Genomic DNA, 26,132 nt, shown 5'->3' with positions numbered 1-26,132 from the left:
TTCCGTCTGCTCTTTCTAACCACTTCTCTGTCCATCTAAGTGGGAAATGAATCACCTTTTTCCTGAAAATACTATGAGAAATGGGTTCTTTCATGCAAGGTCCACCTGCCTAGACATGTTGAATACAGTTATGGAAGGCCCTACAGCTTAGCAGGTATGGAGTACGGGAAAGTCCTTCCTACCACAGCTGGGTTGATGTGAGAACTGAATTAGGAACCACACATCTGGCGTTTAGCATGGTGCTGAGCAGAGGATGCACTCTATACTTGGCCATTTACCTCATATGGTCACTTTAATGGCTGTTCTCTTATCTTCTGTGACAACTGGATCTGATGATCCAGTTATAAATGCTGTTCTTGTGCCACTCCCCCAAATTCCAGTGTAATAGTTCAGGGAACCAACCACTGAGAACACAGCTCTTATTCAGGCTGGGTATGCTACCATGTTATGTTTTAAGCCTTTAAAAATACAAGAATCTGTAATAGTCTTTCCATAATAAGTAACATAATTCTCTGAACATGTTTCCTTCTACCTTCCTAAATCACTGTGATTGAGACAACCAAGGATGGCTGTCTACCTGGTGTTTGTGGCCACCAAGCCTCCTGCCTACACCTTGCCACATCTGTTCAGTCTTTACCCTTCTCGTGTTTATGGTTATTATTTGCTCCCAGCCCCACCCTCCTCCTGTTGAGAAACTCCCTCCTCCCAGCTTCTACCACAATCCTCCTCCCACCTAAATATATACTCCTGAGCTCTTGTCCACAGACCTGCTGTCTACTGCTGCTTCTCCTTCAGGAGTTTTGTCCATTTTCATAGCTTCATTCAGCATATCTAGGATATGGTTCCAAATCTTTATCTCCCTCTCAGTCTTACACCAACATTTACTACTTTTTATTTCACATTTCTAGTTCCTTGTGAAACTCAAACTCCTCATCCTCCATGCATGCCAGCTCTTTCTCCTAGCTGTCCAGTCTCTGTGAACATCAGCACATAGACTGTGGCCCTCGTACATTACTGAACTTAGCATGAACTTTCTCCACTATTCTTAATGTTATTTTCCTTCTTCACTGGTTTCCTCAAACTAAGCAGCCTTTTATTTTTCAAATTCATGGCCTCCCTTTAACAGATGCTTGCAAAAAGGTGGAACCAAATAAAAGTGTTTTTGAAGAGTTCTAGCTTTCTCAACTTACACACGTCACAGAACTCTGATCACCTTCAACATACATGGCCCAGCCCAGACCAGTCAAATTCATTCCCCAGGTTTATTCTAAGTGGAATAAACATAGAAAGACCCTTGACACTGGGTAATTGAACTAGAAAACTGTGGGCCTAAGACCATCAAGGCCACTCCACCCACCCACCCACACCAGGTGGAGGAAACTTGTCTGCAGTGGGTGAGAATGAAGACAAACAGAGTGTTGGATGGAGACATGACCCTGAAAGGACATGCTGAAACCCAATTCCAGACCCTTAAGTCCCCAGAGCTTCCCTGCTTCCCTCAAATTCCCTGTCGTTCTATGAGCCCCTAGAGTATCCTTCCAATATATCTTCTTTTCGCTTGTACCATTTTTAGTTGAATTTCTGTCACTGGCAACTAAAATGGTTGAAAAATACACCAGTTTATATTCTGATGGCAAATTAATTGATTTTCCAAAAGATTATAACTTCCCTGCCCAAAGCCCTTTTTGCCCCAACTTACTTTTCCTATCTTATGTCTTTTGTACATTCCGTAGAGTATCTATTCACTGACCCCTGAACATACCTGAGCTTTCCTTCTTCCACGTTATCATCCCTTCCTTCCCTTTTCTGGTACTCAAAGCTGTGTTTATTCATCACTCAATATTTATCGGAAAACACTCCTCAAATTCTGTGATCTTCCCCTCCTTTGAACCACACCCATTAGAGTGTAAGCTTCTTTATGACTGAAGAGTGTTCCCCATTCATTTCTTTACCGGTCACCACCATCTCTCACCTCAGCACAAGACCTTGAGGACAAATGCTAAATAAATATTGGCTCCTTGGTGTCAATGAAGTATGTCCAATCACCAGTTTTTGTATAAAACCCATTTCTTTTATTGTAACATTAACATTTTTTCAGTTTCATATTGGTGAAATCAGGATTCATATTATAATCATTGGCATTCCAGAATTTGATTATTAGTATTTTTTCTCAGTACATAAAATATGGGTGCATCTTACATTTCACGATGTCAGTGAAGTAAAGTATCATTCATGCATTCCTGATAACGATTGTGTCTGCTTCTCTGTCTTGCCTCCAGGGTGAATCATCCCCTGTTCTATTTCCATAGTTCCTGTTTTCTACTCCTACTGATGTTTTCTCCAGTTTACTTCTTTAAATTTCCTACTTTTCTCAAGTAGTGTCAGACTATTATACTGTAATAAGGCAATGCTAAATACAATGGTGTCATTGTATCATGGCCCCGCATGATAAAACACTGTTTATGATTCTAAATATGTCTGCTATAGAATTAACTCCAGTTTAACACAGAAGCTAGCAAAAATAAATCTTTATTTGTTTTAATTTGTGAACAGAGTCATAATTCATGAAAACAATGCACTCAGAAGTGGAGTACTGTTGGAATTAAATAAGTCTTACAACCAAAGCAATATGATATATTTAATGACAATAAGACTATCATTCTTTGAGCAGCACTGTGGCTTGGGAGAGTCTGTAGAGATAAAAGGTTTCTGGCTGGGTGCAGTGGCTCATGCCTGTAATCCCAGCACTTTGGGAGGCTGAGACAGGCGGATCACCTGAGGTCGAGAGTTCAAGACCAGCCTGACCAACATGGAGAAACCCCATCTCTACTAAAAAATAAAAAAATTAGCCAGGCATGGTGGCGCATGCCTGTAATCCTAGCTACTCAGGGGCTGAGGCAGGAGAATCGCTTGAACCCGGGAGGCAGAGGTTGCGGTAAGCCAAAATCAAGCCATTGCGCTCCATCCTGGACAACAAGAGTGAAACTCTGTCTCAGAAGAAAAAAAAAAAAAAAGATTTCTAAACTAGTCCGGATGCCCTGTACCACCCAATTACCCATGTTTATGCACCTTTGTTCTTCATTGGTCCATGAGGCTGGGAAATCTAGTGGTCTTGGGTCCAGCAACTCCATAGTGGGGAAGCTGTCCTCATAAGCACCGGCATGGTGGGGACCTGCCTTGATCTCTAGTGCTGCGGAAAAAGCCAGTCTCTCACCTCCTCTTCCCACAGCCTAGGATCCTGCCACAATGAATGACTTGCCCACAGACCCTGTTCTCTGCAATGGCAAACCTTCCCGTTCTCCCCATGCATCTGCTTAGGCTGGTCTCTTGGCTGGTAGGGCTTCCTGGTCTTTAGGTCTGCCCAGCCCAATGCAGCAGCTACTAGCAGCTGTGCTTACTGAGCCCACTTGAGTGTGGATGGTATAACCAAGGAACTGAGTTTTCAATTTTATTGAACTTCAACTAATCTAAATAATAATTGTTATTACTTTAGCGATAGGGTCTTGCTCTTTCACTCAGGCTGGACTGCAGTGGCTTGATCACAGCTCACGGTAGCCTGGAACTCCTGGGCTCAAGCAATCGTCCCGCCTTAGCCTCCTGTGTAGCTAGAACCCTAGGCACATACCACCACACCCAGTTAATATTTCTAACTAATTTAAATTTAAATAGGCATGTGGCTAGTGGCTACCATATTGGACAGCCCAGATCTAGGATGTATTCTGTCCCATTTCTTCTTCTTAAAATCCTGACCTTCAAGGGGCATCTCAGGGCTGCTTTCTCCATGAGGTCCATCTCCCTGGTGGGACTGTTTTTCCTCCCTCGGAATTCCCATCTCACACTGAACTCTTACTGAGGCACTAAACACTCTTAACCTTATATTATAGATATTTGTGTGGCATTTCCTCTACTAGTTCCTTCTCTGAGAGCTTTGACTACTCTTATTCTTAATTTGGACCCCACTGTACCTAGTGCAGAGATACTTTAAAATGTTTTTGCCTGAATATATAACAGTAACACTGCAATTAACATTAACAATAAGGAATTGACAAGAGTTGCTGTGTAGTAAAGGACTAACCTTGCCCCAAAAAAGGTTTGAGCCTTGGTCCCAGCTCCTGGGAGGCAACCTCTGTGCCCTTGGAATGTCCTGTGAGACAGAAGGGTCTTTGTCTACTGGGGCCTTGGGCCACACCAGGTAATCTATGCCAACAATGTGATTTATGATAGGTGCCCTGGACCTCAAGGTACCGGCTCAACCTCTGGAGGGGCAAAAGACTAAAGTCAGCCATGTGGGCAGTCAGCCATAAATCCATGACCGACCCCAGTAAAAAAAACTGTACACCGTGGTGAGCTTGGGTGAGTTTCCCTGGCTGGCAATACTCCATGCACATTGCTACGCATCATTGCTGGGCAAAATTAGCTCTATCTGTGTAACTTCACTGGAGGAGGACAGTTGAAAGTTCTGGACCTGGCATCTCCCAGACCCTGCCTTATATGCTAAAGAGTAAAAGCAACAACAACCAGAATGGGTCTATGGTGTAAATGGGGTTGAAGGAGGGGAAAAAGCAGAAGTACATCATGCCACATGTAGAATGAGCACAGCTTAGAGAAGATCTCTAAGGAAAGAGACTCTATTTTTTCATTTCCACAGTACCTGATGCAGAGTGGGACCTCAATATTTAAAGAATGGTTGAATGGATGGCTAAATGAATAATCTCCTCTAATATTGCAAAATCCTGTGGGTTGCCATACTCCCACAGGCAAATCATTTCCTGTCTGGGATCTGAGCTCTTTTTCCTTCTAGGTAGGCACTTAATCCAGTTGTATAGGTTTATGGGGTTTTTTTGTTCCTAATTTCCTATCTCCTATCCAGAATGCCCCTAACCTTGCACTTCAGTTCTTCCTTTTCCCTCCACAGCTGAATCCTAGGCATCCTGAGGGTCTAAGAATGTCTAGGAGGCATTTGAGTCCTTATTTATAGGAGGGGGGTTCTTGTTAACTAGTTCACACACAAGAACAGAAGGTCCCAGAGAGACGTGAAGTGTGACGTGAGACATAGCATGAACAAGGAGTAGCCCCACGAGGTCTGGGGTCAGGGTAGCTGGAGGGCTCCTGGGCTCCTCTGAGAGATGAGTGCTGCTCAGGGTGGTCCAGTAGCTGCTGCTCTGTCTGGTGAGGGGCGTGTGGTCAACAAGTCCACCTGTCAATGACTGGCCAGGCCCCCTTGATGTCTATGCCCTCTTCTAGGAACAGCCTTGGAACCCCTAGGAAAACACTGACCAATAAATTAAGTTGAAAAAAATGTAGGAGGCAGGGAATATCAACCTAGAGTATTTGTCAATGGCATGGGTGTTCTGGAAGATACGAAAACCCATCTGGCCCTTCAGAAGCCCCTTCTTTCTGGCAGCGTTGGCATCACCACTCAGGCCCAGGTGGACCACTGTTTTGTCTTGCCTTTCTTCTTCCATTAGGATATGGCTTCTGGGATACCCAGCCAGGCTGTTGGCCTCAGACTCACTGTAGCTTCCATCCAGCATCATGGTTTTCGAATGAAGCATTCCACACATGCCCGGGAACTATGGGCAGCAAGCACAAAGAACATCATTAAGCCTTGTGAGGTGGGCAGAGGAGGGAGCCTGGCCCAAAAGCAAAGCCACATTGCTACTCAGAACCACAGAAAGACAGCACTAGAAAGATCTCCAGAGATTACTTAGTCCAACGATCCTCTACCCTGGTTGCATATTAGAATCATCTGCACAGCTCTTTAAACTGGCCATGCCTGGGCTGTACTTTAGAGCAATTAATTTAAAATTCCCAGGTGATTCTACTGTGTAGCCAAAATCGAGAATCACTGATCTAGTCCAAATCCCTCAATTGTAGAGGCAAAACCTAAGACCCAGAGAGCTATACGATTCTGAGACCACACAGCTGGTGTCAGAGCAGGACTTAAAATCCACATAGTCTGATTCTAGCTGCAGGACTCCACCTTTCTGTGCATGAATCAAAAGATGACTAGGAGCCAGGCGCAGTGGCTCATGCCTACAATCTCAGTGCTTTGAGAGGTCAAGGCAGGAGGATTGCTTAAGGCCAGGATTTCAAGACCCAGCCTGGGCAACATAGTGAGACTCCTCCTCTACAAAAAAAAAAAATTTTTTTTTTTAATTAGCCAGGCATGGTGGCATCCACCTGTAGTCCTAGCCACTCAGGAGGCTGAGGCAGGAGGATTATTTGAGCTCAAGAGGTCAAGGCTGCAGTGAGCAGTGATCATGCCACTGCATTCCAGCCTGGGTGACAGAGCAAAACCCCGTCTCTTTTTTTAAAAAAGAAAGAAAAAGATGATGAGGTAGAAGAGTGTCCTTATCTTAAAAAGTTACATTTAAGAATCAAGGGTCATGGTATCTGCAATGTATTTTTAGACAGTTCAACTGCACCAACAGATACATGTTTATATGGAGAAAATGTACATTCATTCAGAAAATGAATGCATAATCCATTTTCTCCATATAAGCATGTATCTGTTGGTGCAGTTTTTGCCACACAAAAATGGAAAAATGTTAGCAATGTTGGATCTAGGTGCTGGGTACCTGAATGTACATGACCCTATTCTTTTAATAGTTTCTGCAAGTATGAAAGTGTTCATAAGACATTCTAAGTGGGAGGAAAGGAAATAGTTCCGCTTGACTTCTCCCCATAGTTTAGTCAGTAGAGAGTGGGCTTCCACTGGTGCCTGGATGCTTGGTGTTGACCAAGGGCAGGAGCCCCACTTGACACAGCCAATTAGCGTTGATTTGAGTATGTTCCTGACCTGGCTCTCAGCCCTTCAGGGCCTCTGGTTTTCCATCTAGGAAAGTGAAATAATGAAGTTTCACAACCTGCCTCTTATTGTTATGGATCTTGAAACTCTCAGATGAATATCATAAAACTTTAGAATGCAAAAATAGATGAATGATTTTATGCAGAATTAGAATTATTGAAGTATTCTTATCCTTGAAGAAATTGTGGTTTGGGGGGCTATTTTTTTTCATCAGGCATGATTGTTTCATTATTATTTGCTGTGTCTTTGTTCCATCAGTAACAAATCTTTTTTTTTTTTTTTTTTTTTTGAGACAGAGTCTCACTCTATCTCCCTGTCTGGAGTACAATGGCTTGATCTCAGCTCACTGCAACTTCCACCTCCTGGGTTCAAGCGCTTCTCCTGCCTCAGCCTCCTGAGTAGCTAGGATTACAGGTGCCTGCCACCATGCCTAGCTAATTTTTGTATTTTTAATAGAGACAGGGTTTCATCATGTTGGCCAGGCTGATCTCAAACTCCTGACCTCAAATGATCTGCCTGCCTTGGCCTCCCAAAGTGCTGCGATTACAGGCATTAGCCACTGCGCCCGGCCAACAATTCTTGAATAATTAACATAGACTTGTAGATATAAGGGAATTAGGGATAAAAGGTCAGTAAGAGGTCATCTCTCTCTCTTTTTTTTTTGTTTTTTAGATGGGGTCCTGCTTTATTATTACCCAGGCTGGAGTGCAGTAATGCCATCTGGCTCACTGCAGCCTCCACCTCCTGGGCTCAAGGGATCCTCCCACCTTGACCTCCCAGGTAGCTGGGGCTACAGGCACACGCCACCACACCCAGCTCATTTTTGTATTTTTTGTAAGATAGGGTTTTGCCAAGTTGCCCTGGCTGGTCTCAAACTCCTGGGTTCAAGGGATCCACCTGCCTTGGCCTCCCAAAGTGCTGGGATTATAGGCGTGCACCACCATGCCCAGCCCTATTCAACTCTTTGTATTTAGGTATAATCACACCCAAACTGATAAAATTGTGTGATATTATCATGGGGGGTTATTTATTTATTTAAGGCATGGGTCTTTATTTCTCCTTGCTCTAAACTGAAAATCTTTCTGCTAAAATGAAATAGACTTTTCTCCTACGATTTTAGTTCAAATCAGGAAATGCCAAAAATTCTGATAAATCCCTGTTTTCCAGATTGGCCCGTTTCTAAGAAAGAGGAAGTGGCTCCTGGCATGTCAGACAAGGTCTGGCTAATCAGCCAAAGTATTGGAGCAGCTGAGGGGAGGCAGGCCCTGGGCTCCCACGTGCTCCCACCTGCACTTGTCTGCCATTCAAACCAGGGGTGGGCCTATTGGGTCCCAGGCAGCTTTTCCCTTTACAGAGTGGAAATCACACTTCAGTGAGCATCAGAAGCACCTGGGAGCTTGCTTAAAATGTTGATTCCAGGGTGCCATCCTCAGAGAGTCTGAATCAGTAGACCTAGGGTGTGGTCTGCTGCAGCAAGTCAGGGACCCTGAACAGAGGGACCAGCTGGAGCCACGGCAAAGGAACATAAATTGTGAAGATTTCTTCTTCATATGGACATTTATCCATTCCCAAATAATACTTTTCTAATTTCTCATGCCTGTCTTTAATCTCTTAATCCTGTTATCTTCGTAAGCTGAGGACGTACATCACCTCAGGACCACTATGATAATTGTGTTAACTGTATGAATTGATTGTAATTCAATCTATGTTGAAATATTGGGGGTGGGTTCCCCCAGTAGTGGTCTCGGGAATCTGTTTTTTGAGAACCTGTCTTAAACCCGGGAATCTATTTTTAGCAGACTCAGGAGGGGATTCCAGGGCAGGTACTCCATGGCTTCCACTTAGGAACCTCAGCTCTATTGGGAACCATTTCAATGACCATGAATATTAGTTTCTCTGTGAGGCAGCAGATGGTGCCTTCTCACCTCTGTCTGCTCTCCAGCAACCGTGCTTCTTGGTCTTAAACCCTACATTTGACAACAGCAGAGTACGAGCTCTCACCTCCTGGATGTCTGTTCTCACACAGACAGAGGGGGAGACTTAGGGGCCCGAGGCCCTCTCCACAGATTACTTCCTCGTCTCTTTAAACAAAGTCATACAATGGCTGGCAAAGATCAGGACCTGATATGGAAACAGGGCAAGTTGTGCTGGTGAACTGTTCGTTTGTGAGCCCCTGTTTGTCTGATGAGGCCTTTGCTATTTTTTTCAACTGCTCTATACAGGAAAGTCTAATGATTTATAAATCAAAGTGTTTAAATATTGTCCAAAGGCCTGTGATAATGACCAGTGTACAAATTACCAAAGTTTAAACAAGTAAATTTTCTGAAGTAAACAAGGTTTGACTAGAGCTTTAAAAATAAGCAACCTAGTATAATATATTTGGAGATGTAAACTAAAAATAAAGTTCTAAGCCCCCAGACTGACTGAACTGACCCCCCTCTTGGTCAAGGGGACCCCAGAGAAACCTTAAAAACTGAGTTCCCAGTCATGATGGGACAAGAGGCCAGACACACCTTGTTATTCCTCCTCCTTTTGCGGTTTAGACACAACTGACCAGCGTTAATGCTGAAATAGAGATCGTAAGACAGAACAGATTCTTTATGGCCCTAAGAGACCAAATTACGAACAGTACCTAAGGCCATTCTAGGACCACAGTGAAGTCACACACCCCTGCGCTTAGAGAATATACTGTGTGCTGCCACAAGGTTTTTCTTTTTCTCTTTCAACTAAACAAGCACTGGTCTCGAGATAAATGATGTTAAAACAATTTGAGGCTGGCGCGGTGGTTCACGCCTGTAATCCCAGCACTCTGGGAGGCCAAGGGGGTAGATGGCTTTGACTCCAGAAGTTTGAAACCAGTCTCAGCAATATGGCAAAATCCCATCTCTTTTAAAAATATAAAAACTAGCTGGACGTGGTGGCGCATGCCTATGGTCCCAGTTACTTGGGAGGCTGAGGTGGGAGGACAGCATGAGCCCGGGAGATGGAGGGCAGTTAGCAACCACTGCATTCCAGCCTGGGTGACACAGCCAGACCCTGTCTTAAAAAAAAAAAAAAAATTGCAGCTCACCAACCATCAGACACTGAGTAACCAACCCCTGGCCCCTGTTCCACCAGCCATAACTATAGCTTTGGCTAGACAAGAGAGTGATTTTAGTAACCTTCTCTTGATAAGACCATCAATTCTGGACCAGTCCTGGTCAGTTTACGGAGGCTGTTCACTTGAGTGCCTTTGTGTCCCTTTTGCATATAGGGTCTAACTGTAATACATTGAACTGTTAAGTCTCCACCCCAGGGTGAACATGGGTTGTATGTTACATGCACATTTGTTCAATAGGCATGTGTCAGGACTACCTTCAAAAATATTCATAAATCTTCCTATAGCCTATTGAATATGTATATTTAGCCATATTCAGCATAAAGCTCCTACTCCAACACCTCCTCCTTCAAAGTGCCTGTGTCCAGGTCTTTACAGGAGGCTGCACTCCCCAGCCTGCAGGATGGCCACCTTGCAGACTGGAATCCTTTGTAAGAAATAAAGTCTCCTTTTTCAAATTTATAAATTTTTGATTTTTTTAAGTTAACAGAAACAAAGTGGAAATACTTGACAGGTATAATGCAGGTGTTGAAAGACAATTTTTGAAAAGACAACATATTCTCTTTTCCTAAAATGTAAAGGTCCCATTGACCAAAATGTCATTACATGGCAAAAATAAATTATTTTAATTTTAAAAGCTCCCTTATGCTAAAAGGCTAATGGCCACTCAGTTGTGCATAAATGTGAGATTTTCATGTCCCTTTATCTCCACAGCTTTTAGATGAACACCCATTTTGATTAGTGCAATGATTGACCATGATCAGGGAGCAAGTCAGCATTATTATTATTTACGATTAGGTTGGTGCAAAAGTCATTGCAGTTTATGTCATTACTTTTGCACAGACCTAACACTAAAATGAACAGGAGTCTGACTATGAACGAAAGACTGCCTCCCTGTGCCAAAGGCTCATGAGCATGGCTTTGTGAAATCTCCCAGTTGTATTCTATCTCATAGTTTGCAGTTGACCCTTGAACAACATAGGTTTGAACTGTGGAGATTCACTTAGATTTTCTTCCACCTCTGCCACCCCAGACACAGTAAGACCAATCCCTCTCTTTCGTCCTCCTCCTCAGCCTACTCAGAGTGAAGATGACCAGGATGAAGCCCCTATGACCATCCACTTCCACTTCATGAATTATAAAAATATTTTCTCTTCCTTATGATTTTGATAACATTTTCTCTCTAGCTTACTTTATTGTAAGAATATAGTTTATAATACATATAACATACAAAATAGGTGTTAATCGACTATTTATCTTATCAGTAAGGCTTCCAGTCAACATGAGGCCATTAGTAGTTAAGTTTTGGAGGAGCCAAAAGTTATACTTGGATTTTCTACTGCACAAGGGGTCAGCCCCCCAACCCTGCCTTGTTCAAGGATCAACTGTAGTATAGTATAGTACAGTACAGTATAGATAGTATAGTATTTATTTTTTTATTTTGTTTTTTTTGAGGTGGAGTCTTGCTCTGTCACCCAGGCTGGACTGCAGTGGTGCAATTTCAGCTCATGGCCACTTCCGCCTCCATGGTTCAAGGGATTCTCCTACCTCAGCCTCCCAAGTAGCTGGGATTACAGGCATGCACCACCATGCTCGGCTAATTTTTGTCTTTTTAGTAGAGACGGGGTTTCACCATGTTGGCCAGGCTGGTGTTGAACTCCTGACCTCAAGTGATCTGCCCACCTCGGCCTCCCAAAGTGCTGGGATTATAGGCGTGAGCCACCGTGCCAGGCCGATAATATAGTATTTCCAACTTCTTTCTGCATCCACACATAGAAGTTTTTTTCTTTTAAAGAAATATATATAAAATATTTAGCGTTAGTCCTTACTGTGGCTGAATTTTCACTGGGCACTGATAAATAAAGGTGGTTTTTTGTTCTAGAATTCTCCCTTCTCTGGTCATAAGACAGGGAGGCATTGTCCCTAGACATGTTCAGTAACAACAGTGAGAGTTTGTCTAGATCCTGACGTATGTGAAAGATCAAAACAACTTTCACATACATTATCTCATGTGACTCTTACAGTAGAGGTGAGGGTTCTGTAATTTCCCTTTGACAGATGAGAAAACTGAGGCTCAGCATAGGTGGCAAAGTTGAGTCTAAGACCCAAGCCTTCCTGTTCCTAGTCTTTGTCCAAAGACCTTCGTCTTTCTGGAATCCTTTGGGATAGAAGCCAGAACCTATTCTAAAACAAGATCCTCCTCCTTTTGCACAAACATCTTCTTTTTCTACATGCAACCCCTGCCTCTGCCCCCTGCCCAGCCAACGTTCATTTTCACCCAGTAGCATGGGCTTAGACAAGGGCGGAAGAAGCCCTCTCACCTTCTCCCTCAGCTTCCGTTCCTTGCGCTCCTGCACGGTGGTCAGGTAGTTGACCGCCGCGTACTCCAGCACCGAGAGGAACACGAACACAAAGCTGACCCAGAGGTAGATGTCCACAGCCTTGACGTAGGAAACACGCGGCATGGAGGCGTTCACGCCCGTGATGATGGTGGTCATGGTCAGCACCGTCGTGATACCTGCAACACCTGGCCTTAGTTGGGCTGCTGACAGAGGTCTAGAACTGCCCCCACATCTCACTAAGTCACGATTACTCTGTATCTCTTAAACCACGTGAGAAAGTACCAGGTGTGTTTCTGCCTCGGAGAGGGGCAAGGATCTGCCCCACCAGCAGCCAGGCCTATTCTCCCCGGAGCCAACCCGCTGCTTGTCTCATTATCCTTCAGGCACCTGAAAGACTGCGTTTCTGTGATGTGGCCGACAAGGAGAGGACCTGTTCTCATGTGGAATTAAAGACAGCGACTAAAGGACACCTCTGAAGGAACGTTCCCAGACTTCAAGGAATAGGCACATTCTCCCTCATCTAAAGTACCTGAAGACTGTGGAAATTCCCAGAGGCCCATCGTGCGGGATTCTTCTTCACTCTCTCTTGCTGCTTAAACCCTCACCTTTCTCAAAGCCCCACCTAATGTTGTCTAAATTTACAACGACATGTTGTAAACTCTCACTCTGGAATTCAGGGTCTGTAAAAGGCTAAACCACAGCTCCAGGGAACGTGGCCGTCCTTTTCCCAGAAATCTCATATTCTGTGCCCTGCTTCCAAGCCCTCAGTCTGTCTAAACAAGGCCAGCAAATGAAGTTTTTGTATTTACAGAAGGAATTGTTGGCATTTGCAGAATCATCTTATTTATCTAAATACTGAGCTCTGATACTACCAGTTGTCGACGTCTATACCCCAAATCTTTCTGAAGTGTTGCAGTCACAGTTGATGTTGTTTTAGCTCCCTCTGGCTCTCACAATGTGGAGGAAACTGAGGCCAGCATCTAGATGGTAAAGGCAAGAAGCAGGAGAAGTTGCTCCTTCTGACTCTAATAGCTCATCAGTTAAGAACTCTAAATAATGATTTTTACTTTTTGTAAACATAGTGATAAGTTGAAAAAAATAACCACCCTACCACATCTTATGAAATGCTTTTACCCAGTGAAACTCTGGCAGGCACAGCTCTGCGGTCGATCCAGAAGGACACCCAGGACAGCATGACCATCAGAGTGGCGGGGAAATATGTTTGGAGCAAGAAGAAGAAGATGTGGCGACGCAACGTGAAATTGATGTACAGACGGTTGTACCAGCCTGGGGGACACAGGAAGAAGCCAGTGAGGTTCCATCTGAGAGGTAAAAGCAAACTGTATCCCTGGGAACCCGTCTTTCACTGACATGGCCCTCATCAGCAACAGAAAGTTGAAATTAATGATCAGTTGGCTTAACATAATACCTTTCTTTTCCAAAATCTAAGCACTTTCTCGTATATATAAATATCTTGCCAATATCTAGTGCATTTACTATCTCAGTTGGTATTACCTAACTTCTCTTCACAGTATTTTGGGAAAGGGTAGAACTAAACAGAAGGGAAGTTTTAGTCATTTGGGTTTTTGTTTGTTTGTTTTTGAGACAGGGTCTTGCTCTGTAGCCCAGGCTGGAGTACAGTGGCACACTCACAGCTCACTGCAGCCTCAACCTCTCAAGCTCAAGCGATCCTCCCACCTCAGCTTTCTGAGTAGCTGGAACTACAGGTGCGTGCCACCATGCTTAGCTAATTTTTTTTTTTTTGTATTTTTTTGTAGAGACGGGTTTCGCCATGTTGCCTAGGCTATAGTTGTTTGTTCTGTATTTGTAATTTCCAAATTACAACCATATTTCTTGAGTGACTTGCTGCTCAAGAGCATGAGAGGTTGGAATAGTTCTATTTTGTTGAGGCCAGTACCACTGAGGCAGGAGCTGGGGGAGCTAGGCTCTGGTCACTGTCACCTTTGTTGTGAAATTGTCACCTTTATTGTAAGACCCTAACCCTTTACCATGCAAACTCCACATCTGTCACAGAAAGAAATAGGCTGTTCACATGATTCTAAAGTCTGACATTTGGGACATGAGGAAATGAGACTCTTAGAGGCTTTTCCAAAGCCTTAGCTAGAGTCAGTTGCGCTTGTTTCAACGTAGGCCTCCAATGCCCAGGCTAGTGTACAGTTCACTGGCACTAAGTATATTATTCACAATGTAGTACAACCATCACCACTATTCATTGCCAGAACTTGTTCATCATCCCACATAGAAACTCTGCACCCATTAAACAATAACTCTCCATTCCCCCTCCCATGAGTTCCTGGGAACCTTTATTCTATTTCTCTCTCCTTATTTTTTTGAATAGAGACAGGCTCTTGCTCTATTGCCCAGGGTGGAGTGCAATGGCACAATCATAGCTCACTGCAGCCTCAAACTCCTGGGCTCAAGCAATCCTCCCTACTCAGCCTCCTGAGTAGCTAGAACCAGGGGCATGTGTCACCATGCCTGGCTAATTTTTTTTTTTTTTTTTTGAGACAGAGTATCACTCTGTCCCTGAGGTTGGAGTGCAGTGGCGTGATCTCAGCTCACTGCAACCTTCGCCTCCTGGATTCAAGCAATTCTCCTGTCTCAGCCTCCCAAGTAGCTGGGATTATAGGGGCGTGCCACCATGCTCAGCTAATTTTTGTATTTTTAGTAGAGATGGGGTTTTGCCATGTTGGCAAGGCTGGTCTCGAACTCGTGGTAGGCAGAAGCCAGAATGTATTCTAGGCTACATTATTTTAATAATCAAAATTTAGGCTGAGCATGATGGCTCATGCCTGCAGTCCCAGCACTTTGGGAGGCCGAGGTAGGAGGATTGCTTGAGTCCAGGAGTTCGAGACCAGCTTGGGCAACATAGTAAGACCTCATGTCTACAAAAAAAAAAAAAATTGGCTGGGCATGGTGGCACGTGCCTGTAGGCCCAGCTAATCAGGAGGCTGACGTGGGAGGATCACTTGAGCCTGGGAGGTTGAGGCTGCAGTGAACCATGATCTTGCCACTGCACTCCAGCTTGGGAGACAGAGTGAGACCTTGTCTCAAAACAAAAAACAAAACACACACAAAACATGTTTTCCTTGGGGTTAAGGCTGAAGAAGAATTCAAATGTGCTTTCTTGCACATTTGAATCAGATTGTGGCAAAAGATAGCTACCAGTGCTACTGTAGAAGGCCAGTCTGGAAGTCGTGTGAAATTTCTGAATCAGAAACTGAGACAAGGAGATCTTCTCGTCTGTTTTTAGGGATTCATCCCCATTCTTCCAGTACAGCATCAGATCTTCATCTGTATAGGCATCTTTGGGAAGAGGAAAACAAGTTAATGTGACTCCTTTGCTTCTGATGCAGGGTGAAGTAACAGGGAAATCCCATGCCAGTCCAGAGGTAAATAGGTCTTAACGCTGGCAGGCAGGGCTCAGCCTCATGATTACTAAAATGGCACCAAGATCAGAGAGGAAGGAAGGCAAAGGAATTAGGAATGCTGATACTTACAGCTCTCCAGCTCCAAAGAACAGGTCTGGGAGTCCAGGGGAAAGTGGCTGAAGTCCATGTTGCACATGGCAGTGACCGTAATCCTAGACAACCCAGAGTCACATATTGGCTTGTGCAGTGAATTATTGGCTCCTACATATGCCCAGAGCAAGAAGGCACAGTACACAACCGAGCAGCTGCCTCCTCACATCTGCTGCAGAAGCTTGGAAACATAGTTATCTGAGTTATAGAACCTTAACTTCTAGAGTTTTGTCGTCTGTAGTAGAGGATTAGTGCTCTGCCAGATCCCTGTTCCTGGGCTGGTGCGCCCCTTCCCCAGCCACTGGCGGTGCTGGCTGCTAATGGCTCTCTCCCGTGCCTCTCTCTGGGCTTTGCCCTCAGCCAGCAGGGCCACCTCCTCAGGAGACACCTGGGAGGCCCCCTACTCAACTTCCACCCAAGGCCAGAAGTGTCTAGTATCAGCATTGCATTCTGGTGAACTGTACAAGCAGACCAGGGGGATGTGGGACAATGAGCTTCATCAGTGACAAGTAGGAAAAAAGCATTTTTTTTTAAAGATGTATAACATGACCGCTTACATGACTCCCTGTACTCCAGAAGCCAATCTGCAATAGCCCTCAATACACAGTAGCTATTTTTTAGGGGGGGATGGGAGGATGCTTTTTTTTAATCTTTTTTTTTTTTTAAAGCTATTTTTTAAAAAATCTTTATTACCAATCAACTAGAATGACATGCTCTCAGGGAACAGAAGGTACAGCATGTGGAAGGTCATTGTCTCATTCAGGCCAAAGTAGTCTTCTCACCCAAGCTTAAGACCCCCAGTGATGGGGAAGTCATCCCCTGCTGGGGTGGCCATGTCATGTTTAGATAGTTCTGACTGGCATCAGAAGGCTCCTCCCATCCAGGAACCCACAGACCCAACCACAGTGACAGTCTTCAGGGCCAAAGGGCCTGACCACACATACTGGAATGGCATTGGACAAAGGAACAGTGGCTCCCGGACAGCTACCTCATGCTGTACAGCACGTGTCCATCCGGGAACACCCTCAGCATGATGTTGTCAGTGGTGGTGTCATGAGTGAACGACCTTTTGGAGTGAACAAAGAAGACATCAGGGACCCAGATCTTCTTCACCAGCCGGCCATCGAAGGTCATGCTCTTGTTGCTGGCGCTGGAGAAAGCTAGCCTCTCATCCTTCCAGTAATGTCGCAGGTACAGGGTCATCGTGAAGTCCTGTGGGAGCCGGGGTGAGACCAGACACAAACGGTTTAGAAAGTTTTCTTCCTTACAATCAACCCATCATCCACTACTGTGATGGACATCTCAGGCTCAGCCTCCAGGTTCAGAGGTGACAGTTCTGCAGCCCTGTGGCATGATGGCACTGTGCAGCTAGAAAGAGAATGGCCCATTTTTATGCATCATGCACTTGGAGCCCAGGAGACTGAGCACCCAGCCCCTCAGGCTTTGCAAATGAAAACTGTGGCTGTGCTCGCAGCCTGGCCTGCAGCCAGTGGGGAAGGATTTCTCCAAAGTTCTGCTCTCTTCCACTTAGACCTCTCCACACATGGTTCCTTACCCACTGGCTAACCATTCCATTTCAGCTTAGTGGCCACTTCCAGAAACCTGGATAGTCGAAGTCCCTCTTAGGAGGATTCTTGCCATTAGGCTTGTAAGATCCTTGAAGGAAAAATTGTGTCTTTCCCACCATTGCATCCCCATTCACTGTAGAATTTAGTGCTGGGAAAGCACGTAGTAGACGCTTAACAAATATTTGCTGGTTGAAAGATCGGGGAGATAAATGGATGAGGGGCTGGGCAGCTGCATACCTACTATAATTTCTGCCTGAAATCTTATCCTGTTCAAAAGTGTCTCCTTGCCTGCATGATTGATTCCTTAAGAGTTTGGTCCTCCCCATAGCCAGAGCTGACACAGGTGCAAATGGAAAAATAACTGCCCAGAAGATCCTCTTCTGGGTGGAGAAAGGCTGGAAAGAGTGCATGGTTGTGGTGGGCCCAGAGGGAGCCCCGGGAAGAGAGGAAAGAATGAGCGAGCACTGGGATAGTGCATGCATGAGAGTCTGTCCCTAGACTGATCCTGGCTCCCAGCGCATCAGTAGCTGCCAGGAACTCCCCTTCCACGCACAAGGAGAGCAGCCAATACATGAGTAGGAAGAAACCAGCCAAATAACCCTTCTGGTTATTTCCCTTCTAGGTCACAGAGCTGAAGAGCAGGCTCTGAGGGCCATCGCCCGGGGGAAGTGCAGATTGACAAACACCAGCTGTGTATGGCTACCTTGGATATTACCTACCTACTGCTGGAGTCCACCTGCCTTCCCACGGGTTGGTGGTTGCTCTGTGAGAGGCAGGTCATTCTAGATACCTCTCCCTGCGATCCTGAGCCACACAGGACAAAAGTCTTTGCACTCAGCACAGACATCTGGGTTGATTCAGTCTAGGGCAGCCAGGCTGTCCTAGACACAGCTGGTTCTGGAACTGGGCTCAGCTGTTGGATATCCAAAGAGGCTGGCAATGTACAATCTAGCATCTTGGAAACTGTCATACCTGCACCTTTCACACCTGGGCCCCATATTTTACCAGGTGCTGGAGCTATGGGGGGTACACAACCTCAGTATCAATCATATCAGCTCTGCCGGGCTGGGTCGATTAGGAGCCAGGGGAGTTCCCACTCTTCAAGGGCAGATGACAGCATTGCAAGTGGGATTCAGTGCTGGAAAGTGGAGCCTCCCCAACTTTTATTTATTCCACATATTTTCAGGGCCCCCGGGGGGCCACACTGGACTAGACTTGGAGATATTGGGGTAAAGAAAAACATGAGTCCCTGCATTCATGGAGCTTATAGTCAAGCATGGAAGACAACCAATATGCAAGCAAAACCCCCAAATAAATATATAGCACAGTTATAAATGATGATGTAGGCTATGAAGAAGAAACAGAAATTCTTTAGATCAGGAAGTCAGGAAAGCCTCTTTGATGAAGTCTTATTTTAGCTAAGGCCTGAAGGATAAGAAGGAGATAGCTGTGGGGAGGGCCAGAGCTGGAGCATGCTCAAGATCCCTGAGGCAGAAGAAAGAGAAGTTTGCAAACTGAAAGAGAGGCAGACAGAAGAAGGAAGAGAGGAGGCTGGGGCCCTGGGGCGGGGGGTGCACCCCTCCACTGGGAGCCCTGCAGGACACCCAGGCCTGTGGTGGTAGAATGGGGGTAGACGTGGAGTGGGGGGCACTGCCGCAGAGTGAGTTGGGGAACTGCACATGCAGCAGGAACTGAACATCAGAAAGCTGCAAAATTTCAGCCTGAAACTGTCCACCTCCAGTACCCCTCCAGGTGTGGTTCGCCTGGTCACGTGCATTATTTGCAGCGTGTTGAAAATGCAAAGTCTCACTCCCAGAGATTCTGAATCAGGAAGTGTGAAATGGGGCCCAGGAACCCACATTTAACCAACTCCTCGGGTTATTTTTGCCCACGCAGCTTGAGAATGCCCACTCTAGATTTTACCGCTCCAGGGCTGACTTCCAAGTGCCCATTTTATCACCTCCAGCTCCCGCTCTGCCCACACGGGCACAGCCTGCACCAAAGAAGCCCACCACACTACAGACTCTCACGCTGTCTCACTGGAGGCCGCTGCATACCATGTCCACCTCGGAGATGCTGTCCAGGCTCTCCACCTGCACGTCCACGCCCACTGGGATGGCAGGGCCTGCAGAAGAGCAGAGACAGCTGGTTAAGGCACCTTCCTCTCTACCTCTGGGCTGGGAACAGCCCCCGTTGGCTTCCCCCGGGGAGCCAGGACTGGAGCAGGCTAGGGCAGAGGTTTAGAATTCTATGAGGATTTCTTGCTAGTTCCTGACGTGTTGGGTGTCTGAGCTCTCTCCACGAGGTCAGCAACTGTGCCTGCCTTACGTGCCATCCCTCGGTCAGGCTAGATGTGTAATCCATGCTTATTGGATGAATCGATGAGCTGATCACTACTTTTTACATCCCAGGGCTGTCTCTGTAGGGTAGATGTAATAATGTTGCTCTAGTGCCTGACCGGAGACACTGGTCATTGGGCCTCCTGTGACGACTGAAAAAGAGAATGAGGCCTAAGAGCCTCCAACTCTGGGCTGGGCACCTGCATGCCCTGGTCTGGATTCATTCAGTCATTCAGGATCTACCTACGCAGACCCTGACATATAGCTGGGGTCCAGCCTTCTAGAGGCCTTCAACCCAGGGTGAGACAAGATCTTCTCTGTGCAATGTCACATCACAGCAGAGGACAATGAAACCTTGTCAGGCCACGTCAGATTAGAAGTATGAGAAAACCCAGCACGGAAACTAGCACTGAACGTCATCTGGCCTACAGCAAGATTTCCAAAACTGAGTTTGTCTGTGGGGTCCTGTCCTTTTCCTTGAGCTGGGTGGTGGTTACGTGGATAAGTTGACCTTAGGAGAATGTAGTGAGTGATACACTTATAATGGGTGCACTTATCTGTGTGTATGTTTTGCTTTAGTAAAATGTTTTTTGGATTTTAATTTTTTTTTAAACTTAGAAAGGGAAAAACCAACAGCCTGCATCTGTCAGTCATATTAATGAATGCCATTACGCTTGAAGTCAGGTGCAGCTGGGCTGGGCCTCAGGGGAGAGGGCATTGTCCAGAGGCCAGCCTAGCTGTACATGGATCCTCTTGAGCCCTGACCAGGGAACACGGGACCAGGACGTTCTGATCCACTGTGGTCTGAGTGGGGAGAACCTTAGGGGGACTCGGTGAGTCTGAGTCCTGAGGGATGAGCAGAGTTGGAAGGGGCTGAGACTTTGGCCATGGGCAGGGAAGGAGGATCAGAGATTCTCACACGGCATACGTAGGAACTAGAAAGTCCAGTCCTCAGTTCCAGCCCAAATGCAGGGTAGAGGTCCTCTTGGAAGTAGTCCAGGGCAGGGGATGGCCTCACTGACTCCCCCACAGCTCCACATAGGCCTGCAAACACTTGAAATCCCACCGTTCAAGATTTCCTGTTTTGGCTGAGCCTGACAGAATGGAAGTATTTTATTCATTACTGGTGAGGTTGGGTGACTATTTTCTGTTTCTTAAACGTGAAAGAAAGTAAGTACAGTGCTTTAATTTTTCCCTCTCAGATAAATCAGGGTATAAGTTGAACGTTCTATTTTTCTGTGTTCCTCAGATGATAGCTAAGATCAGGGCCCATGAGAAATCTTTGCTCTGACAGTCATCCGTATTCTCTTTTTTTTTTTTTTGAGACAGAGTCTCGCTCTGTTGCCCAGGCTGGAGTGCAGTGGCACAATCTCGGCTCACTGCAACCTCTGCGTCCCAGGTTCAAGCAATTCACCTGCCTCAGCCTCCTGAGTGGCTGGAATTACAGGCGCCCACCACCACACCTGGCTAATGTTTTGTATTTTGAGTAGAGGCCAGGGTTTCACCATGTTGGCCAGGCTGGTCTTGAACTCCTGACCACAGGTGATCTGCCCGCCTCGGCCTCCCAAAGTGCTGGGATTATAGGCGTGAACCACCATACCCATCTGCATTCTCTTTTTATTCCAGGCTCCGGAAGTGCTTTGAGGGTGCCAGAAATGGGATGGCCCCTGTGGGAGGAAGCCCCTCCTCAGGGCTTACCAATTGCCTGTTTTTCTCCCCTGAGGAACTTGCAACCCGAGGGAGGGTGTGTGGGCAGCCTGGACAGAGCTGTCTCCTAGTACCTGGATCCCACTCCCTGCTAGAGGTTTCCAACACCATTCATTCCCTCATCTTGGGGACCCTTCATTAGTCTGAGATGTTCAAATGGCCCGGAGTGGCACTTTAAATTCCGGGGTAGCACAGCCTCCTGTGGAAGATGTACAGTAGTCTCCCCTGCTTTCTCTAAAGTGCCAGGTGACCTGCTGGATACAGCAGTCCCAAGAGCCGCAGGGAAGAAACAATATAGCAATGGCCCTCTTGGATTCATGTTCTAGTGGCCTGGTTTTCAGATAATGCGCACAGTGTTTGACCAGGAGCTACTTTTGGCTCAGGCATTTTCCAGATAAAATGTCAGCTGGCCTGGCATTAGTTACTGTGTCTGTTCTCAGGGCCTGGCTTGCTCTTCAGAGCTCCAGTGCGCTTTTAAGGAGAAATTTGGTAAAAACCGCTGGGGAGGCATCAGTGCTCTGGAGGTATTGCCCACGCGGAGTGCAGGTCAAGGTTTCAGGCGCCCCGGGTTGTTGGAGGAAAACAATCTGTCTATTCAGGAGGTCGCAAAGCCACATCCAGGGAAACTCGCACCTCAAGTTTGAGCAGAGACCAAAGGCTCTGCCCTCCTTGGTCTGAGCACTGCCTTTGACCTGCCCCACTGCCTGGCTCTCCAGATCTCCACTTTGTGGCCCTTCCTAACCTAGGTTTGGGAGAAATTCTTGCAAATTACTGGTCTTTCTCCTTCTTCCATGAACAATTTTGTGTTTTGAGTGGGGCTGAGTGCTAACCAGTCCTATTTGAAAGGAAAGTAGTCTCGTTAAACTAACGAGGTTTGGCCCCTTAACACTGCCGTAGGGTTCTCTGCTTTAAGAGAGGGGCTGGGCTGGGTGAAGTGGCTCACACCTGTAATCCCAGCACTTTGGGAAGCCAAGGTGGGTGGATCATCTGAACCTAGGAGTTCAAGAGCAGCCTCAATAACACAGCAAAACCCCGTCTCTACAGAAAATACAAAAATTAGCTGGGCATGGTAGCATGCACCTGTAGTCCCAGCTACTCAGGAGACGGAGGTGGGAGAATTGCTTGAGCCATGGAGGTCCAGGCTTCAGTAAGCTGTGAGCATGTGCCACTGCACTCCAGCATGGGCAACGGAGTGAGACCCTGTCTGTAAATAAATAATTAAAAAATAATAATAATGAGGGATCTGGTAACGCAAAGAGTCTTCTCTTTGGGATTTCTCTTCTCTGGTGAGATTTCAGGCAGTGTAGCCAGTTAGGTGACAAATTCAAGGCACCATTAGGGAAATACATGCTAGCCAAGGGCTCTTTTTGGTTCCTAACTTTCCGCCTTAATTTTTCTTTGCATGGTCGTGGAAAGCACACGTTAGGGATTTATCACATCCAGCAAAACATTGAAAAAGGTAATAAAACATGTCCAAATCAGGTTCACTCCAGGAATGCAAAACTGGTTTTAACACTAGAAAATCAATCAAGGAGTTCCAGTAATAGCAAGCTAAGTAATTCACACTAACATTTCTATTGAAAATTTAAAAATTGGACAAAAATATAAAAACTTACTTTGTTTTCTTTTTTTTTCTTTTTTTTTTTTTTTTTTTTTAAAGACTAATCTCGCTCTGTCACACAGGCTGGAATGCAGGGGCATGATCTCGGCTCACTGCAACCTCCACCTCCTGGGTTCAAGTGATTCTCATGCCTCAGCCTCCCAAGTAGCTGGGATTACAGGTGTGCACCACCGCCCCCAGCTAATTCTTATAGTTTTAGTAGAGATGGAATTTCACTGTGTTGGCCAGGCTGGTCTCAAACTCCTGGCCTCAAGTGATCCACTCGCCTCAGCCTCCCAAAGTGCTGGGATTATAGGCGTGAACCAATGTGCCACAAGAAAAACTTACTTTTGAAGGCATCAAAGTTAACAAAACAGGCCAGGATTGGGGGTCTGGGGGAAGCAGAGTTCCAAAGGGATGGCCCAGTATTTAAATCTACTTCTCCTAGGGGCGTTTGCCGACTGAGGAGGGGAACTGAGAGGCAGAGAGATGCTTTTGATGACTTCAAGGGGCTGTGGGACAGGATTAGGGTCCAAGTGCTCACTTAGTGGAGCTTTGTACTTCATACATTGTACATCCCAAAGACTGCATTCTAGAAATGAAGGTGGACCAGAGTAAATAAACCTTTGTAGGGTTTGCAGCTTAAATTATGTCACTCACTGAACACGGATTAAAGCTCTCTGGAGTGGTAGTCCCCTCAACCAACCTCGGGTGTTAATGCCACCAGGCACCTGGCAGTAACAAATATAAATTATAAATCATTATTTATATTATTATATAAATAAATTCATAAGCAAAAATAAGCAGGTACATCAGACAATAAGGCATACACAATAAGCAGCAGGAAAATAAAGAATATAAACAGATCCATAGGGGTCTTTGGATACTGAAATAAGATAGACTTTAAAATATCGAAGTTTACTATGTGCAAAGAGATTTTTAAACATTAAGATTGAGAGTTTCTGCATAAAACTAGAAAACTATAAAACATAGAATCAATATAAATTTCCACATTAACAGACTACAAGAGAAAAGTTCTTTACCTCAATAATTGCAGAAAAAGCATTTGTTAAAATCAGTACCTATTTATGATTTTTTAAAAAATGAATAGAAGGGAATTTTCTCAATGTGATGAAGGAGAGCTACCAAAAAATCTACATTAAATACCATCTTTAATAGTAAAATGTTGTAAGATTTCCTTTGAAATTGTAAATGAGACAAGAATGCCATTGAGGCCACTACCATTGTCCTGAAGGTTTTAGCCAGTTCTATAGGAAAAGAAAAAAAAAGTTATGACAATTGGAAAGTTATGACATTATTTGCATGTTGTATGATTGAGTATATAAACTTTAAAAATCAGCAGATAAACCATTAGACTGATGAAAGAGTTTAACAAGATTGTTAAATATAGAGTCAGTATATAAAAATCAATTACATTTCTCTATACCAGCAGAGTTTAAAAAATGATTTTTTTAAAGTATCTATCACTTGTGAAAGCATCAAAAGTACCTAGAAATAAGCACATAGAAATAAGTCTGTGAAACTATCTGAAGTTCTCCATGTAGAAAACTATGAAACATTATTGAGAGAAATTAAAGCAGATCTAAATAAATGAAGAAATATATCATGTTCATGTATTGGAATATTCACTATTTGACATGATTAGGCTTTCTGTCCCCACCTAAATCTCATCTTTAATTGTAATCCTCATTATCCCCATCATCACCACTTGTCAGACCAGGTGGCGGTAATTGAATCATGGGGGTGGTTTCCCCCACACTGTTCTCATGATAGTGAGTGAGTTCTCTCAAGATCTGATGGTTTTATAAGGGGCTCTTCCCCACTTTGCTCAGCACTTCTCCTTTCTGCTGCCTTGTGAAGAAGGTGCCTTGCTTCTCCTTCACCTTCTGCCCTGACTGTAAGTTTCTTGAGGCTTCCCCAGCCATGCTGAACTGTGAGTCAATTAAACCTCTTTCCTTTATAAATTTCCCAGTCTCAGGCAGTTCTTTGTAGCAGTGTGAGAATAGACTAATATACTATGTAATACAAATAACTGACAAAGAGCTAATATACAGAATATATAAATAACTCCTAAGAGTTCCGTTAAGAACAAGTCAAATAACCTAGTACAAAAACAAGCAAGATATTTGAATAGGCATTTCACAAAAGAGAAAATTAACAACAAACATATTTGGGTGATGGGTACACTAGAAGCCCAATGACCACCATTACATATATATTTATCAAACACACACATGTATCTGCTGAATCTAGAATCTAAAAAAAATAAGAAAATAATTACTACTACCACAACAACAAAAATGATAAACATCTCAAAAGGTGCTCAACCTCATTAGTAGTGCCATTAAAACCACAATAAGATATTCTTACTATATACTAACAAAGGTGGCTCAAATGAAAGGGTGACTACCCCAAGTGTTGGCAAGGATATGGGGCAACATATCAAACACTGCCAATGGTGGGGGACAGGGGTGCAAATTGGTACCACTACCTTAGAATGCATTACCTAGCAAAATGGAAGCTATGTACACCCCATGACCCAGGGACTCCACTTCTAGAAATGTATGTGAATGTGCACCAGAAGACATACACAAAAATATTCACAGAGCATTCTTTGTAATAGCTAAAAGCTGGAAATCTCCTAAATATCTGTCTCTAGTATAGGATGCATTGTGGTGTATTCATACAATGGAATTTCATAGTTACATGTAATAACATAAGAGATTTTCATCTTATGGATGAATATGTACTGTATGCTTTCATTTATATAAAATTCCAAAACATACAAAGCTAAATTATGGGGTTGATGATTACATATGTTGGAGATGAAAGCATAAAAAGTCAAGGAAGTGATGGCCAAAAGGTAACTGAGTGGAAGGGCATGTGGAGAGGTGATGGATTTCTGGGGAATAGAAATATTATTTTTCTTGATCTGAATGATGGTCACCTGGGAGTTTATTTTAGGCTATTTCGCTCTACATTTGTTTAGCGTCCTTTTCTCAATGTGTATTATAGCTCAAAGTTTAAAAAATAGTAAAGAAAAAGAACACCCATTAATATTTTGAGAAACCGGTGTTTGGAAACAGTGGCTTAAAAGCTCATCTG

General features: G+C 44.8%; 1 protein-coding gene across 1 annotated transcript in view; it reads right to left on the bottom strand.

Moving 5' to 3' along the window:
- Positions 1-5,105: 5,105 nt before the first annotated feature.
- Positions 5,106-26,132, bottom strand: part of GABRR2 (gamma-aminobutyric acid type A receptor subunit rho2) — a 56,432-nt gene continuing 35,405 nt past the window's right edge. Inside the window, exons 3-9 of the mRNA XM_001095465.5 lie at positions 19,418-19,485; positions 16,781-17,004; positions 15,772-15,854; positions 15,437-15,577; positions 13,385-13,537; positions 12,230-12,426; positions 5,106-5,573 (exon numbers count right to left, since the gene is read on the bottom strand). Coding sequence (XP_001095465.4) covers positions 5,262-5,573; positions 12,230-12,426; positions 13,385-13,537; positions 15,437-15,577; positions 15,772-15,854; positions 16,781-17,004; positions 19,418-19,485 — 1,178 coding nt within the window. The 3' untranslated portion in view covers positions 5,106-5,261. The remainder of the gene's footprint in view (positions 5,574-12,229; positions 12,427-13,384; positions 13,538-15,436; positions 15,578-15,771; positions 15,855-16,780; positions 17,005-19,417; positions 19,486-26,132) is intronic.

Source organism: Macaca mulatta, chromosome 4, assembly GCF_049350105.2.
Source record: "Macaca mulatta isolate MMU2019108-1 chromosome 4, T2T-MMU8v2.0, whole genome shotgun sequence".
Classification (NCBI taxonomy): Eukaryota; Metazoa; Chordata; class Mammalia; order Primates; family Cercopithecidae; genus Macaca; species Macaca mulatta.
This window is presented reverse-complemented; position numbering and strand designations above follow the sequence as displayed.